Source organism: Lissotriton helveticus, chromosome 10 (genome assembly GCF_964261635.1).
Source record: "Lissotriton helveticus chromosome 10, aLisHel1.1, whole genome shotgun sequence".
NCBI classification, from domain to species: domain Eukaryota; kingdom Metazoa; phylum Chordata; class Amphibia; order Caudata; family Salamandridae; genus Lissotriton; species Lissotriton helveticus.
Window position 1 is genome coordinate 1,166,985,150 of NC_136071.1, and position 18,934 is coordinate 1,167,004,083.

Here is an 18,934-nt window from a genome sequence, read left to right on the forward strand (position 1 = left end):
GGAGAGACTGGCAACAAACCGCGATGCTTGGTTGGTGCCTGCTGCTGCAGGGTGACTACTCCTTAGTCACAAGGGAGAAATCTTGAGAAGAGTCTTGAGTTCCTTCTTGAAGAAAGTAGTTTCAGGATTCAAAGATGATCTGATTTGGAAGGGGGCCAGTTCCTACCTTTATCCTGCAAAAAGGGGCTGGCACGCGACTAAGTCCTGCCCTATGGGTGGGACTAGGAGGGGGGTGGTTACACCCCTCTCCTTTGGCGGGCTTTCCCCAGGCCAGGGGCTGGAGTGCCCCTGGAACTGGTTTCAGCCGGCCTATGCACAGTGAGCACCGGGGTGCCACTTGCAGTCACCTTCCTCTAAAGCCCTGCCTACCTAGGATACACAAAATCCTGTCTGGGACGGTGCTGGCACCGCCCCTGGCAGGAAACCCTTTGTCCTTGCCTCCTGGGCTGGGAGGACTCCCAGCAGCAGGAGGGCAGACTTGTGTCTCGGTGGCAGCATCCATTTTGTGGAGCTAAGGCTCTGTCTGACTTTAACCGGGGTTACAGGTTACATACATGTCGTGTCCCTCTAGAAGGGTGGAATGCTAACCCCGTCGCCAGAATTGGCGAGGGGTTAGTATTCCAATTCGTATGACACCTTACTCGACATGTTTTGATAAAGCGATACCAGAGTTGGCATATAACCGCGAGGATTATAATGCACTTAAGAGTATATGGTATGCGATATCATGGAAACGGCTAAGGGATGGATCCCGAAAGCCGCAGACAGGCTCAGCTCATGCCAGAGCACCATCTCACACGATTCCAAGCACTCTGCCTTCAGGATTGTTAAGGCCTGCCATAGGAGTGACTGATAGGAGATCTGTGTGTCCATTTAGGTTTAGATATAGGAATACTATATCTATAGCAGAGGGTGAGTACACCACTCTGCCCCAGCTGTCAAGCAGCCAGTTGTGTCTGATTTGGATGGCCAGCCAGGGGTGGCATAATACATGCTGCAGCCCCTGGTAGGCCCTGGGTACACCTATGCCCTGGGTACCTAAGGTACACTGTACAGGGACTGATAAGGTGACTCAGTATCCAATTAGATATGTACCTAGGTGTGACGGGGTGGTGGGCCACGAGGATCACAATGCTGACATGCCCTCGGGACTGGTGGTCCGCAATGCCTCTGACCCCCCTTTCTGTCGTCCCTGTACAGACTGCTGCCTCTGCACTAGGGGACTGGCGTTCACAGGAGGACTACGGTGTGTGGGACTACAATGAGGAATTCGTACACGGTCCCTTTAACCCGAGGAGTCAGGACGGCGAGGCCACGCCCACCGTCAACGCGGAAGAGCCAAAAGCCGGAAGAGCGCCGGAGAAGGCGGACGGCGTTTCCCTGGAGGCGGATGGTGTGTTGGCGTGGAGGCGGAGAGCAGTGCAGTCGGAGATCCCAGGAGAAGACTACGGAGAGAGCCCAGCGGTCGACAAGCCAGGAGGCCACCGGTTTGGCGCTTCGTCCTGCCACGGTCCCACGGGAGGAGCGTGGCTGGACAAGGTACGGGGTGCAGTTGCTGGGTGGGACGGAGTGAGTGGCGGCGCCCTCGAGACCCAGTGTAAATATTGTAAAGTCGAGACCCCTTCCCCTCACGAGCACCACGGACGGCGGTGTGTTGTTGTGCACTTGGTTTCCCTCACTCCCCGGGCCCCTGCAGTCCAGTGCGGACACCCCAGTGACTGTGTTCTTTCTTTTCCTTGCTTTTTGGGGAGTTCTCCGGAGTCACGAGGCAATCACCAGACCGACGCCTACTCGACTTCCGACCTGAGCAGCCCTGCATCATTCTGGCTAGTCCCGGATTTCCAAGAGGAGTCAGAACGGAGACCTCTGACTTCGCAAGACTGAGAGCTACCACTAAGAGGAGAAAAGCTTATCTTAAAATAAAGCCGTCTCTTCGTGCACTATTTCCTGACTCTGCCTCTTTTGAAACCGATCATAGCATTGCTGATTCACCTTCCCCTGTGGGCCCCGCTCCTACCCCCTCACAACTGGTGTCAGAAGTGGGATCTCAGTCCATCCGTGATTCTGAGATGGACGCCCTGCTGCAGCATCTCATCAAGGGGCAGGAGAAGCTTGAATGGGCCGTCGAGCGGCAGATGACGTCGGCCCAAGCCGACAGGGACCTATTCAAGAATACTATAGCCGCCCAGATGGACAACATGCAGAAGTCAATGACACACCCCACAGGGCTGGTTCCTGTAGAGAGCAGAGCCCATGTACCTAGTCCATCCGGTATCGCGTTGCAGAAGTATGTGCACGGTGAAGACCCTGATGCCTTCATGATGAATTTCGAGAGGGCGGCCAGGGCTCTGGGTTGGCCCGAAGAGAAGTGGCCGTTCTTCTTGGCCCCCCTGCTGACTGGGGAGGCCCAGTCCGCCTACCAGGTGGCGAACCCGGCTGGGAACGCTCCCTATGCTTTGATTAAGAACGTGATCCTGGACCACCTGGGACTGGACTCGGAAGCCTATCGCGTACGGTTCCGCAAGGAGAAAGGGATCCCGGGAGAGAACCCAAAAACCCTTTTCTTCCGCTTAAAGACGATGCCCGATAAATGGCTGAAATCCGGCACCAGTACAAAAGAAGAAATACTGGCACAAATATACCTGGAGCAATTCATGGAGGCGCTCCCCTATGGCTCCCAGAGGTGGCTGAGACAGCACTCGGGTCTCACGGTGGAACAGGCAATAGAAATGGCCGCCAACTATGCACGTGCACAGCCCAGGGGCATAGGATGGGATCCGGAGAAAACCACAAAACAGCTGTCCTTGGGAAGAGGGGATAAGAAGACCCGAACCGTCCCGGAGCCCTTCCGGCCACGCCCTCCTCGGATAGAAGCGCCCATACCCAGAGGCCCTCAATGCTTCGAGTGCGGAGAGTGGGGGCACATAGCCCGCCTTTGCCCCAGGAGGAGACCACCAGAAGAGCCCATGGAGGTGGAGTATCTCCCCAAGGCAGTCCTCTACTCCGCGGAGCTGGGCTCATCATTCCATGTGAGTATACAGGTGAATGGGATTAGCCTCAAAGCCCTCCTGGACTCAGGGTGTAGGCAGTCAGTGGTGCAAGAAAGGTTTGTCCTGCCCGACCAATATGTCCCGGATGAGATAGTACACATCCGTTGCGTGCATGGTGATATAAAGCCTTATCCAGTCGCCAGGGTGTCCGTTGTCCCCAGTAATCACCCAGTAAGTACAGTGAGGGTAGGAGTGTTGCAGACCCTCCCTGAGGACATGATCCTTGGTGTGGACAATCCGGGCTTCCTGGATCTGTTTCGGAGAACCGTGTACGAACATCCACTGAATGAGCCCAAACCCCATGTGGCTTTGGTTACCGCCGAACCTTGGGTCATGGACCGCAGCTTCCGGTTCGCCCAGTCAGAGGACCGTGCTCTGTTTAACGCGTGGGAGGCCGCGCAGGCCACACAGGAAGAGGCCAACGAGACATATCCCAGGTTCATCATAAGAAGAGACCTGTTGTACAGAGAAGCAGCTGCCGGAAAAGAGTTACAGCTCTTGGTTCCGACGTCTTTCCGCGAACAAGTGCTGTTCTTCGCCCATGCTCATCTCACGGCAGGCCATGCGGGGAAAGAGAAGACCACAGAGAGTATCATTCGACATTTCTACTGGCCAGGGATCTACCGAGACGTGCAGGAGTACTGCAGGAAGTGCGAAATCTGCCAGAGGAGGAACACCCACAGACCCCCGGCAGCCCCACTGCAGCCGATGCCCATCATTGGGGTGCCCTTTGAGCGAGTGGGGATGGACCTCATAGGGCCCCTCCCGAAGACCCCCAGAGGACATCTCTACGCGCTAGTGATAGTGGACTACGCCACCAGATACATAGAGGCTTTTCCCTTGAAAACCCCCACAACCGCCAATGTGGCTGAAAAGTTCGTAGAGCTGTTTTCCAGGGTGGGCTTTCCAAAAGAGGTGGTAACCGACCAGGGTACACCGTTTACCTCACGTCTCATGAAAGAGATCTGTAAATCCCTGGACATACAACATCTGAAAACGTCCGTGTACCACCCACAAACAGACGGTCTTGTGGAGAGGTACAACCAAACCCTCAAGGCCACCTTGAAAAAGATGTTGTCCTCCGAAGGACCGGCCTGGGACCGGTTGCTCCCATTAGCCCTGTATGTACTCCGGGCACAAAAACAGAGCAGTCTCGGTCTTTCGGCCTTTGAACTCCTGTATGGGAGGATACCCAGAACCCTGCTAGAAATCACCAAGGATGCATGGGAAGAGCAGGGAGATCAAGAGAGAAACACCCCCCTGGAATACACTGTACAACTGAGGTCCAAGCTGGGGAAGTTACGAAGCCTGGCTTATACAAACCTCGAACAACAATAAAAGAAACAAAAGAAGACATATGACAGAGGGACACGACTACGACGGATGGCGGTAGGCGATTGGGCCTTGGTGTTATTACCCTCAATCACGAAAAAAACCGAGTGGGTCGGACCATACGAAGTGACCGAAACGATAGGAGAGACCACATACAGGCTACGCCTCTCTCCATCAAAAACCCAGACCTACCACATAAACATACTCAAAAAGTGGATCGGTCCCACACCCAGGAGTGCCCACTTGGCGGTCCCAAATAGAAGAAAGGAAGACAACACACTAGGACACCTCGTGATAAACCCAGACCTGTCAGACAGACAACAACAAGACCTAAGGGAAGCCCTGTTGCCCTTCATAACTGTGTTTTCGGACTTGCCTGGAAAAACACACCTGGTGGAGCACCATATCGAGACTATCCCAGGGAAAACAGTCAGACAGCGACCCTACAGGATCCCTGCCGCCCGGAGAGACGCCGTGCGACAAGAGGTACGGGATATGTTAGAGCTAGGGGTGATCTGACCGTCATCCAGTAACTGGGCTTCCCCGATAGTGATGGTACCCAAACCTGACGGTACAAAACGCTTTTGTATGGACTTCCGAGCGCTGAACCAGATATCCTCTTTCGACGCATATCCCATTCCCCGCGTCGATGAGATGATTGAGAACCTAGGGGAGGCGGTGTACATAACGACCATAGACCTGACCAAGGGGTATTGGCAGGTACCCCTTCGGGAGGAGGACCGGAAAAAGACAGCCTTCGTCACTGACGAGGGGCTCTACGAGTACACAGTGCTCCCCTTTGGGCTTCACGGCGCCCCAGCCACATTCCAACGGCTCATGAACCACATCCTGAAACCCTTCCCGTCGTTCTGCTCGGCCTACCTGGACGACATCGTCGTCCACAGCAAAACATGGAAAGAGCATCTCCAACACCTCCAAGCCATCCTCCGGGCCCTGCAAGAGGCGGGCCTCCATGTCAACGCCAAGAAGTCAAGGGCGGCGTTTACGAGGGGGAAATACCTGGGCTACGTGCTAGGCGAGGGCACCATAGCCCCCCAGGACGAGAAGGTCAAGGCCATCAGAGACACGTGTTTCCCTGCAACAAAAAGGGAACTTCGTGCTTTTCTCGGATTAATCGGGTATTACCGGAGGTTGATTCCCAGGTTTGCTGAAGTGGCCACCCCCTTAACGGACCTCCTGCGCAAAGAAGTAAAAACCAAGGCGATACAGCATCCGCCCCGGGAAGCCCAGGAGGCCTTCGTCCACTTGAAGAATGCAATCACATCAGCCCCCGTATTGGTATCCCCGGATTTCAAGAGGGACTTTCTCCTAGTCACTGATGCATCAGAGACCGGCCTGGGGGCCGTTCTATCGCAGTTGGACGATGAGGGCATCGAGCACCCGGTACTGTTCTCAAGCCGGAAACTATTCCCTAGGGAACAGCAGTACTCCACGGTAGAGCGCGAGTGTCTCGCCATCAAATGGGCGATAGAAAAACTGCGGTACTATTTGGAGGGTAGGCCCTTTATACTGCAGACAGACCATGCCCCCCTACGGTGGTGGTACCGCAACAGGTCACTCAACCCTAGAGTGCTCAGATGGTTTCTTTCACTGCAGCCCTACTCCTTCACTGTGCAACACAAAAAAGGGTCCGATAACGGGAACGCTGATTTTCTGTCCAGGGTCCTCCCTCTCCCCGATCGGGAGAGTCCAGGGGGGGAGGTGTGTGACGGGGTGGTGGGCCACGAGGATCACAATGCTGACATGCCCTCGGACTGGTGGTCCGCAATGCCTCTGACCCCCCTTTCTGTCGTCCCTGTACAGACTGCTGCCTCTGCACTAGGGGACTGGCGTTCACAGGAGGACTACGGTGTGTGGGACTACAATGAGGAATTCGTACACGGTCCCTTTAACCCGAGGAGTCAGGACGGCGAGGCCACGCCCACCGTCAACGCGGAAGAGCCAAAAGCCGGAAGAGCGCCGGAGAAGGCGGACGGCGTTTCCCTGGAGGCGGATGGTGTGTTGGCGTGGAGGCGGAGAGCGGTGCAGTCGGAGATCCCAGGAGAAGACTACGGAGAGAGCCCAGCGGTCGACAAGCCAGGAGGCCACCGGTTTGGCGCTTCGCCCTGCCACGGTCCCACGGGAGGAGCGTGGCTGGACAAGGTACGGGGTGCAGTTGCGGGCTGGGTGGGACGGAGTGAGCCGCGGCGCCCTCGAGACCCAGTGTAAATATTGTAAAGTCGAGACCCCTTCCCCTCACGAGCACCACGGACGGCGGTGTGTTGTTGTGCACTTGGTTTCCCTCACTCCCCGGGCCCCTGCAGTCCAGTGCGGACACCCCAGTGACTGTGTTCTTTCTTTTCCTTGCTTTTTGGGGAGTTCTCCGGAGTCACGAGGCAATCACCAGACCGACGCCTACTCGACTTCCGACCTGAGCAGCCCTGCATCATTCTGGCTAGTCCCGGATTTCCAAGAGGAGTCAGAACGGAGACCTCTGACTTCGCAAGACAGAGCTACCACTAAGAGGAGAAAAGCTTATCTTAAAATAAAGCCGTCTCTTCGTGCACTATTTCCTGACTCTGCCTCTTTTGAAACCGATCATAGCATTGCTGATTCACCTTCCCCTGTGGGCCCCGCTCCTACCCCCTCACACTAGGGTACATGGAATCCATTTTACAGAGAGAGCAGTAGGCCTGGGGTCCTGAATAGCAGGGCCCCAGGTCAACTAAGTCAGAAAACCAGCAAAACACCAGGCAAAAAGTAGTTGGGGGCAACCATAGTCAGGGATCTACCTTCCTACAGCGACCCATCCTTTTTGGGAATAAGTATGGTGAATAAGCATAAAGTTACTTGCCCAGTAAGCATCTGTTCTTGGCATGTAGAGCTGTAGATTAACCTGCTTTGCATACTCCTGCCATCTAGTGTTGGGTACAGATGTCTGCAAGTTGTTTTTCTTTCCAAGAAGTGTTTCTTAGTCACAAGGTGACAGTGCGCATGGTCATCGACTCCATTGTTAAAGATTGTTTTCCCGCAAGAGGGTGAGAATGGAGTAAGTAAGTATAGTATAATGAGAAAATGCAACAACTACAGGTACCCGGGGAGGCCGGTGGGCGCATGTGAATCTACAGCTCTACATGACAAGAACAGATGCTTACTGGGTAAGTCATATTATCTGTTTGAGGCATGTGTGTTGTAGATACACATGCTTTGCACAGACTAGAAAGCAGTATACTCCCAAATCGGTAGGTAACCTGAAGTGTTGCAGTTGTCTGAAATAGTGTTTTAACCCCTTTGGTGCTAAGGCAATTCCCACTTTTACTCTAATTTCCATTGAAATTACATGGTCAGCTTGGCTGCAGTGCATGACGAGCTGACCTTGTCATGAGCATTGAAGGTGTTAAGTTCTGCTTGGCCTACATTAGCTTGCTGTCGTGCTAACACATTTACACAATAGTGTTTGGTAAATGTGTGCAGTGTAGACCATGTGGCTGCCTTACATATGTCAGCTAGAGGAATGTTGCCTAAAAAGCCACACAAGTACCTATTTTGCGAGTGGAATGCGCTCCACTGGGTATGGATAAAGTTCTTTTAGCTTTAGTGTAGCATGTTTGAATGCATTTAACAATCCATCTTGCAATACCAGATTTAGAGATGAGATTGCCTTTGTGAGGCGGAACAAATGCAATGAGTTTTGTTTTGCGAAAATCTTTTGTTCTATCTATGTAGTACAATAAAGTTCTTTTAACGTCAAGCATGTGAAGAGCGCGTTCTGCTACAGATTAAGGTTGAGGAAAAAGACTGGTAACTCAACTTATTGGTTTATATGAAAAGCAGAAATTACTTTGGGAGGGAATTAAGGGTTGGTGCGTAGAACTACCCTGTATTTGTGTAGTTGGAAGAAGAGTTCTTCTAAGGTTAATGCCTGTAGCTCACCAACTTTCCTCAGTGACGTGATCACAATGAGGAAAGCAACTTTCCTTGAGACACCAATGGAAGTAAGTGCGTCCTCTTCTGTAGTATTTCGACAAACAGCTACAGTCCTGGACCTACAACTGCCCCCTTTTGAGGCGAAGACAAATGTCCTCACAGACGTCAAAAAACCTGGACCCGCTTCCTCTGAGCTCTTACTCCTATTCAACAAAGTCCTAGCTGACACTTGGTCTAAGCCTTGCTATTGCCTGTCTGTGAACAGTCAAATGGTCATCTCATAGAAGTGGCCAGTATCGGGAGGAAGGGATCATTACGATATGTGGTGAAGAGAGCAGTGCCTATAATGTGTAAGGTAGTAGCTTCCATGATGCAGCATGAAGCAAGACTGGTAGTTATGTAGGAGATGGTTAGTGTAAGATCTAACCTTGTTGGCGTGATCTTCCCCCAAATGTTTTGCTGCTGTTACCTTACTTTGGTGAGCTCGTTTTCGTTGGCATTAGGACTTTATGCAATTTACCAATGCTAACCAGTGCTAAAGCGCATGTGCTTTTTCCTTTAAACATGATAAAACTGGCCTACACTTAATTGGTGCATATCATTTAAATGTAAGCCCCTTGTAGTGCATTTTAAACTGCAATTTCAACCTGGCAAAATAAGCTTTTTGCCAGGTCTAATCTTCACGTTGAATACTTATGCGTTACACTAAGGTAGGCCCTTAAAGCTCATGCTGCAGGGTATTTAAATAAAAAAGTAGGACATGTGTGTTTAGGTTTTACTTATCCTGACAGTGAAAAACTCCTTACGTCCCACAGACTAACACTGGATATCCTCATTACATTTATTAAGTTGTAACTTAAGACTAGAAGCAGATAGCTAAATGTTTATACTAAAATGGATTGTAATTTAAAATTATCTTAAACAGTCAAGTGGATCTTAATTTAGATTACATTTTAACATGTCTTTCTTCCCAAATTAACTGTGCCTGTTTCTTGCATAGTCCTTGGGCCACATGAAACAGGCATAAATATGGTGACAATCACTCTCCTGTTGTATTTTCTGTATTACTTCCGGACAGTGATAGGAAGAAAGCTTGGGTACTTCCTGACAGGATGGTGGGAGGAGCTGTATCTTGCCCTGATTACAATTCAAATGGCTCTGCCTGCCACACACAAAGGAACCGGACACCAGGCATGCCTTGCCTATGTCACCCTCAACAGTTCGGAGCAAGGGGACGAGCAAGAACTGACAAGAAGCAGTTTTGGGGGTAGGTCAGAAAATGTATCCACGCAAAGGTTGGCACTAAAAGTAGGACTTTCAGAATCTCCTGGGCCTGTAAAAGATTAAGAAGAAGGACTGCCCTGCTAGTTGAGGAAGAGGGACTGCCCTGCTGACTAAAGAAAGAAGACTGGACCTACTTGCCTTGAATCCAAGTTAACCAGAGAGACTACAAGGATCAGTGGCTGACCTTCTGTGTGAGCTACAGGAGACACAACAAGCTTCCAAAGGCCTCCTTGCAACTGACCAGTACAAACTAGACCTGCCTGAGCCCGGCTGCTGACCTCTGCTGTAGGGAGTCCTGATCTCCAAGAAGTGCACCATGGGTCGTGGACGGTTGGCTGCCATTGATGTGAACTCCTCGACCAGAAAGGAAGAAAATCCTGAAGTTTGGGCTCCTCGCAACTGCGAAGTGACCTCTTCATGGCAAGAATTGACTGACCACAATAACCACCAAAACTCTTTGCACAGACCGGGATTGTCCTAAACGTCCAGTAACACAAGACATGCATTTTAAGGCCACAGGAATGATCAACTAACGCGCAGCTCCGGCGATGACAGTTCTTCGCGCTTCAACGACAACACTCAAACTGCTCCTCGCACCGACAGCCTCCTCCTTGCGACCCCTGCCAACATGTTCGGCACCCTTTGCACCAGTCTTGAAAACTTAACTCTTCAGCCAGACTAATCTGGTTCCTTTATCCGAACTGTACTCCAAGGTGGTCACCCTGCACTTGTAACTTTCCCCCACTGTAGAGCGGCCAGATAACAGCGCGTGGTGCTTTGTGCTTCTAGGAATTATTTTTGCCTAAAACTTTACAAATTAATATCTCCGGTTCTACTGATTCGATTGTTCTTCTTTTAGTGTAATTTTGTTCATTAAAATTTAGTCTAGTTTTCTAAATTGATTTGGGACTTGTGTTTTCACTTTGTCACTATTTGTGTGCTGCATAAATGCTTTATAAATTGCCTTGTAAGTGAAGGCTGACAGCTTTTGTGTTAAGCTGCCAGAGGGTCAAGCAGAGGTTAAGTGAGTGGCTTGTGTGGTTGACTCTGATAAGGATTGGGTTTATTATTTGAGGGGAGCGTCCACCATTCACAACTAATCGCCCAAGTTCTTACAGTCAGCAAAAAACCTAATCTCGGAATTGAACACAGACTACTTTTTCAGTGATCTTGTCGATGAATTGTAGGCACGTGATGTACTGGTAGTTGATGAGGTCATCAAGGTCTAGTGTAGGTTTCTTTAGGACTGGAAGGCAGTGTTGTAGAAGCATCTGATGACAAAGGGTCTTATTAATATGGCTGTCCGATGTTGCCCTATGGCCTGGCAGTGTTGGATTTCTGGCTCAAGTATTTGGACCTGAAGAAAACTTGTGTTCTATCCCTCATCAAACATAGAAGATCCTGTAGTAGTACAAGACAGGCACAGTAGGTGGCAAAATCCCTCAAAGGCAAAGGAGGAGAGCCTTGAATTGAAAAATAAACTCACTTCCCAAGCAGAGTCAAAATAAGAAGTTTCAGTGACTTCCCCATCGAGCAGCAACAATCCGCAGCACCATCTCAAGAGGCCTACTCTGCTCCAGTTTGAGGCCCACTCTGCTTCAGTGTGAAGGCTTGTATTTGACTACTTTGAACTCATTGATCCTCGACCACAAGAACATGGTATTAATTCTCATTGTAGCAAAAAAAAAGAAAAGAAAAAAAACAATTTGATCAAGGGCTTCTCAGACAACTAAATGCGAACTGTCTTCCCCTCTCTCACTACTTCAGTTTAATCCTTGGATTTCACATTGGAATCTTCATCCTCCATCCGCTTTATCATCAAAATAATGAAATCCGACAACTTTCACTTTGTCGCTCTAAATGATGAAGCACTTTCAAAATCAAATTGAAACCTGGTGCTTAGCATACAAAGGTAGGTTAAAGTGACATCGATGCATTTTAACCCATTTCCATCCGAGGAGGAGATGGAGGTTTCACAGACATTAACAGAAGCTCCTGTTTTCTGGACCCTCCTACTACCAAGTGAATAACTTTACCCACTCTCCTGTCCATTCAGAAGGAAATTCAAATCTCACCCTTGCCATCTCTATCCCTTGAATCTAGCTCTAATGGTTGATATTGTATGTCATCTGTTCCACTGTAAATCACCCTATTATCCTTGTGATGTGAAATACTGTGCAAAACTGTTAAATAATTAACCCTTTGGCTGCGGGGGTTATTCCCCCGCTGTGCAGGGGGGCGCACAGCGCCCCGGTGCTCATGTGCTCATAACGATCTGAGCTAGTCACGGCCACACCAGTTTCCTTAGAACGCTCAGCACAGCAGGGGAATTAGCCCGGCATGTGAGCATTCTAACGGCCATGACGAGCTCAGCTCGTCATGAGCACACGAGTACCGTGGCTCATGACTAGCTGAGCTCATCATGAGCATGGGCGGGGTTGAATAGGTAAACAAAAATTACATAGTCGGCTATACTCTTCATACAATGAAAGTTTCTTCAGGAAGACCTTGACCTCATCTCCTAGGCCTGAAGTTGTCCACCCATAATAATTATCATTCTTTTTTTTTTTTTTTAAGTATCCCCCTTTTCTAATTATATATGTTTGTTATTAGATATGAATGTCAAAATATAAAATATAATTTAGAAAATGTTATTTCGTATGAATGGAGTCCTATATTCTAGTGGTAATTTTGAATGATGAACAAGGTTTCATGGAAGCTGATAACTTCCTTTCTCATTTATAGTTTTTTAAACAAAAAGCAAAGTTCTATAGAATCTAAGTGAAAGGGTGCCAAGGCTTTTTCTGCTAACTGCTTGTTCTGAAAGGTTAAAAATTGAGCAGACACTTTATGTAAACTAAGTACAGATTGTGAAAAGACAGAGGGGAACTTTGTACTGGAGACAAAGACCATTCAGAATTATATAACCTTTCTTTGCTGAAGCCTACCAACATGCATTCTTAGCCTTCCCACTGTGGGCTTATGGGCCTTCCTCCCTGCGCAGACAGAAGTAGCAGGCATCGCTATTTTACTGGATGTTGGTTCAATTGTCAACACGACTCGAAATGAGCCTCGTTCTAAGGGTAGTTCAATCAGCCAACGAGACATAGGTTGGAACAATATAAAACAATTTCATGATTTCACCAATATGTTACAATAGTATTTGTTGTTCACTCTATTGGTACATTTTGTTGCCACGCTATTATTTATTATATTCAGATTGTGCTCCGTGACAGGATTTTGATTTTAATATAAGTCTAAAATATATCCCTGGTTTCCAAGTGCTCTTGAGTGGGTCTTTCAATTATGAAACTATGTGCTCCTCTGGTTCCGTCGGTAATTCTTCTAGACAACGCTGCATCTGCTTTTTTTGGTCCTGTCGGTAATTCCCACATTTTAAGTCCTCTAGGCAGTGCTGCAACTATGTCTGTATTCCCAGTGGTAATTCCTCATTCTAAGTCCTCTAGGCACTGCTGCTAGCTGCTTCTCTGGTCCTGTCATTAGTTCCCCCATTCAAAGTGCTCTAGGCAGTGCTGCACCTGCGTCTTTGGTCATAGTGGTAATTCATCATTCTTAGTCCTCTAGACAGTGCTGCAGCTGCGTCTCTATTCATACATCCAGTACACTCCCAACCAAAACACATAGGTAAAAGACATTTAGAATGCCAATAGCTCTAACTCTCAAAAATGCGAGACCTATTGCAATGCAAATGCGTGTTTAATGTATATTGACATCCAGCTTACCCGTCGCGCGTTGCTGCGATCTCCGAAGAAAGGAAACTCGTCATGATAACATTCAATTTGTCATTTTTATTGAAACTTATTCATTTTAATATGGAAAACATTTCAAAGTGTTGTTTTGATTCTATTTATTTATTCGAGTGCTTGTGGATACACGATTTTTTTGTTTTTCCGTCTGATGCGTTCATCAGTATTCGAAAGATTATGAGGGCCCTGGGTGGGGCGATATTTTAAAAAAAATTATGCCAGAAACCTTCACGGGAGTGTACTCAACACTTCCCAAAGTTTCCTGGAGATCGGATGAATGGTGTTTTAATTCTATTTATTTATTTGAGTGCTTGTGGATACACAATTTTTTGTTTTTCTGTCTTATGCGTACGTCAGTATTCGAAAGATGAGGGCCCTGGGGGGCGAACAATTATGGCAGAAACCTTCGCAGGAGTGTACTCAACAACTTCCCAAAGTTTCATGGCGATTGGATGAATGGTGTTTTAATTCTATTTATTTATTCGAGTGCTTGTGGATACACGATTTGTTATTTTTCCGTCTGGTGCGTACATCAGTTTTCGAAAGATTATGAGGGCCCTTGGGGGCCGATATTTTAAAAAAAATTATGCCAGAAACCTTGGTGGGAGTTTTCTCAACAACTTCCCTAAGTTTCAGGGCGATCGGATGAATAGTGTTTTAATTCTATTTATTTATTCGAGTGCTTATGGATACCCGATTTTTTGTTTTTCCGGCTGGTGCGTACATCAGGATTCGAAAGATTATGAGGGCCCTGGAGGGCCAATATTTAAAAAAGATTTATGCCAGAAACCTTCGCGGGAGTGTACTCAACAACTTCCCAAAGTTTTCTGGCGATCGGCTGAATGGTGTTTTAATTCTATTTATTTATTCAAGTGCTTGTGGATACTTGACACTATGACACTTGATTTTATTGGCTAATCAAGAGCACAGAAAGTGATGTTCACATTGTGTGCTATACCAGCAACAAAACCAACAAAAAAACATATGAAATTAGAACCACGGTGAGTGAAAACCGGTGTGTCACTGTAAGTACAGGAAAACTAGCTAATAGAAAAATGTTAACTTATTTTAAACTAGATAACTCCCATAGCATGGTTGGGGAGAGAATACAATAGACTGAGGAAGGCAAAAAGCACAAGAAAAGCTTTCTAACTCTGTGCTATTTCAGTGTGGAAAAAACTGATGAGATAACACCTGCATGTTAGGATAATGGCAGAAATGTGGGAAGATAGTAATTACTTATCTCTAACAGAGTTTCAAAGTGGTAACTTGCCACAATAAAGTAAGAAAGCTACACTGCAGGAGCAAGCCATATATGCACTCAGCACAATGTAAATTAACAGTGTGAACAGACCAACTACAGTAGTGGTCTACTGTAGCATTAAACCAGGGGTCTCCAACCTTTTCTGTAATAAGAGCTACTTATGTTCAATAAAAATGATTCTGAGCTACTATTGGTAGTGCAGTAATGGTGACCCTATCAGGCAAGACCACAGAATTGCACTTACCAGCAGTAATCACTCAGTGCATTAGGCAGGACTGCCAGCCATAATGTATAAAATGGCTTTAGCAATGTGGAATACCTCCATGTGGGTAATACAGAGCAATCATAGCTGCAATGCCTCCGGCACCAAAATAACAGTATTATCAATAAGTCTCCCCAACACCGCATTTTGTCTCTAAAATATTATCTTTAAATATATTTTGGAAATTCAACAGTTCTCAAAATATGAGATTATGAATTCAAAAAATGCAGCATTTTCATCTCGAGAAAACACCTCTAATTGTTGGCATCCATGTATTTATTTAGCTAAGCAAAAACGTCTAATTTGTTAGGTGGTGTGCAAACAGGAGAGCTACTTGTGGGTAGCTCCCGAACTACCCACTGGAGAAACCTGCACTAAGCTTTACTTGGGTCAAACAAGAATGTGCCCAACAACTGCAACAATAAACTACCTCTGGGGCACAGAGTTTTTCATTAACACATTAAACCCTCATGCTCACACTTCTCTCCTAGAATCTGTATATCTCTCAAATGTCTGTACACGGTCACACAGCTGTGGAAATATTCACAATCATATGATCTTGAGTCGACTTGGAGGAGCCTGCTTTTCACAACTGTTTTCCGACAGTCACCAAGGTTTTGGAAAGTGTACCCTGTATACACTATGACAGGGCTCTCAAGGGTTAAGAAAGGAAAAGGATTAAACTTAGATTTGAAGAGCAATAATGGCGTAAACCACAGTTCTACGAAGAAATATGTTCCTTAATAGGGAGATGTTGAGTGACGTGAAGGTACTTACGGATGCCCGGGATGGATTCTATAGGTATGTACCGTACGCCTTCCTTGAAGCAGGACAGTCCAGGATACACCTTCCGAATCTGTGCTTGCTTTCTTTCGATCAGCTTTTTAATGATCTGGAATGACAAATGGGGCTTTACATTTGACCTGGATTTAGGCAGAAGAATGGTGCATACAGGTCATAAGTCCAGCAAGTTATCAGAGAAAGCTACAGGACAAGAAGGCTTTTGAAGAGTGGCAAGAATACAAAATGACTTGTGCAGATTAATTATCATCTAAAGATCCGAATCCTTAGACTGCTTGAACAATAACTCGTTCTATTCGGAAATTCCATGGTACTGAACAATCTCAAAATAAACTGTTCAAGCGCATTGTTCTGTTCTTGTTTCATTTAGCAGCAGAATAAACTATAGCTAACAAGAGTAATGGCAACATGTCAATTGTACTAACAAAGTCACTATACTTCCTATATAGTATGCAAACACTTTAAAGATTTTTGTAGCTTAAATATAACTCAACTTATTAGTAATCATTTTATTGACCTTGGAAAATTAAGAAGTCCTCTCACGCAAATTTTAAAATGATACACAGGTTATACAAATATCTCTGCAGGAGGTGTGTTACCCAGTGGATATCTTAGTCCTAACTTTGTTAACAGTAAAAAGCAAGTTACAAATCTTTGATAACAGTCTTTCTTGTCTTATGTGAAACTCCCACTGAATCATTACTGATATTGGAGGACCCCCACTGACTTATTATGGGAAACTGAGGATTCCCAGCCTAAGCTTTTTCTATGATCTGAACTTCAAAACAATACCAAAAAAAAGTAGACACAAACAAATGCTCAAATATAGAAATATTTTGTTTAATTCAAAATCAAATATAGACAAAGTTTTTCAAAATTTAAATTGTGCTTCTTTATGTGTATATATTTTAATTTTAACATATTCATTGTAATATTATTATCATAACACAGTGGCGGCACCCCTGAGTAGGCCCCGTGGACCGTCCTCGGACCACAGGTTAAGAACACTACTCTATATAACCACAGATTATTCAGTCTTTTGAATTCCCTCAAGGGCCCGAATGGATCTTGGAAAACTCTCTAAAATAACTGCAGCAGACAACCAGGTAAGTCGAAGTCCAAAGCGTACCATAAGTGCAAGGAAACCAAATGGGATTTGTCCTCCTCGCGCTACTTGAAATCAGTTGAGAAGTCGCATAGCCTGCACTGTAAAGGCTGGACAATTCAGTATCCTCGGACTCCGAAGCCAATGAAAGGCTGGTCGTCTACCCCACCGCAGACTGAGACCTTTAACGAGGCAATGCAGCAGTTATTTAAGATGATGCTGGCTCCCTCCGGAGCGCCTTAAAGCCCCATAAATCTGCAGGGACCACCAGTCTCACTTCCGCTGTGGGCCTGTTCCAGCTACTGGGCCTCCTTCCAGCTCCCTGTTGCTGCAGGCCCACAGCTCCCCTCTAACCTCAGGGACCAGGCTGTGTTGGCTCCAATCCAGACTTCAAAGCAAGCCACTCAGGACCTGGATTAGATTTTGAAGGAATTTAAACTGTTTTGCAAACCTCTTTATTCAGACACCTACAACAATGCTGGGGTTCTTTCGAACACATTTTTGGTTTAGGACCGAAGAAAATAACCCATATGGGAGCTCACTCTCACATACGCACTCGAAATCATAAAAAAGTCAAACTCCAAAGCTGCTCTGGAGGACTGTATCCTCTGAGTTTTGTAAGCACTTCAGAGGGGGACGTTTTTTTTTATATTGATTCCGGTTTTGCAAAATGATCACCTTCTTCATGGCCACTACAAGCTGCAAATTACAAGGGCCCAAATAAATGCAAATCTTACTAGATTTTCTAAATATCTACATGAACATGGGTATTGGAAATACAAATAAAACTGCCTTATGACGGCTCTTCAGTCACCTGTGTTTAAGCATTCAATACGTCACCATACATGCACTCATTTATCCTTTTATTCATGCATCTATTCATCCACCCAGTCATTATTTCATTCTCCCACTTACCCATCCCACAATAAAACCCACAAACTGAACTATATGCAGGATAAATTAATACAATAAAGGTAGAACACAGAAAACATGTCACTGCCTTCATGTAGCAGTCATATGCTTGAAATTTAAAAAAAATGGAAGATTGCACCGGGCAGTGACTCGCAGCGGTATTGTACATAGTGCATCATTGTCTTAAGGTTAAAACATGGCTGCCACGTTTAGAAGCAACAGGTGTGTCATCTTGCAACAGGAATACTGTGTTACACTGGGGAAATACCATTCCATGATGGCTGCTTAGTAAATATTGCCTCATGAAAATCCTGTATAAAAAAGAGGGGCCTTCAACTCCCAGATTTCAAGTTATACTTCTGGGCTGGTTTTACGGGTCGTTTGCACAGCTTATCAATCTCGGCTGATCCAGATCTATCATCTTTCGGCTACCAGATATCTCTGAGGGTCGAGTTTAGGCTTTTTCTTTATAGGCTGCGGATCCTAACTACTATAAGAGGGTACATGTCAAAGTAATAAGGGATATTATTTATATTTGGAAGGAGATCTGTTTGAAATATTTAATAGCTTTTCTAAACAAAGATACACCGCTCTGGGATAATCCTGCTTTTCCCTCGGTTTTTCCGGATTCAACCTGTAGGTCTTGGGTACACCATGGGGTCCAGCTGTATGATCTGAATGCCCTTCTCTCTTTCAGGATTCTAAGATACGTACAAGCTTCCTCGCCATTTTTTAGAAAGTATTTACAAGTAAGGGACTAGTCGGATTTCAATATTCACTTGACATGGAAGGCTCAGCGCGTACGTCCTATCATTATAAATCAGGCAGGAAACCATTGATCAGTACCGTCTACCAAGGCCTTTCTCAGTATGTCAAGGATGACGCTGTGCTATTGGCAGCAAAGTGAAGTTGGCGGCTATCATCGGAGATCCTAGTCTCAGAGATCCAGATTAATTTGTGAATTTAAAGCTACAACAGCTGCTGAAAATCTTCTTTTTGTATTACACTCAGGATAAAATCTCTAGAAGAGGAGTGATACTGTCGCTGATAAGGCCAGATGCCCCAAGTGTAACGTTCAAGCTGCGGCTATTTTACATATGTTCGCGTTATGGCCCGTTTTACATGAATTTTGGGCTTGGGATTAAGTTTATGTCTTCTAGCTCGGGACATCAAGTTTTACGATCTACTAAAGATATAATGTTGGGAGCTAAATTGGAGTATGAGCAACGT

General features: G+C 46.5%; 1 protein-coding gene across 2 annotated transcripts in view; it reads right to left on the minus strand.

The window, feature by feature from the left end:
• The window catches only part of KAT2B (lysine acetyltransferase 2B), a 296,390-nt gene that overhangs the window by 45,027 nt on the left and 232,429 nt on the right, over window positions 1–18,934 (minus strand). For both annotated transcript variants that reach the window (XM_078663996.1, XM_078663997.1), the window contains exon 14: window positions 15,664–15,778. In XM_078663996.1, coding sequence (XP_078520122.1) covers window positions 15,664–15,778 — 115 coding nt within the window. The remainder of the gene's footprint in view (window positions 1–15,663; window positions 15,779–18,934) is intronic.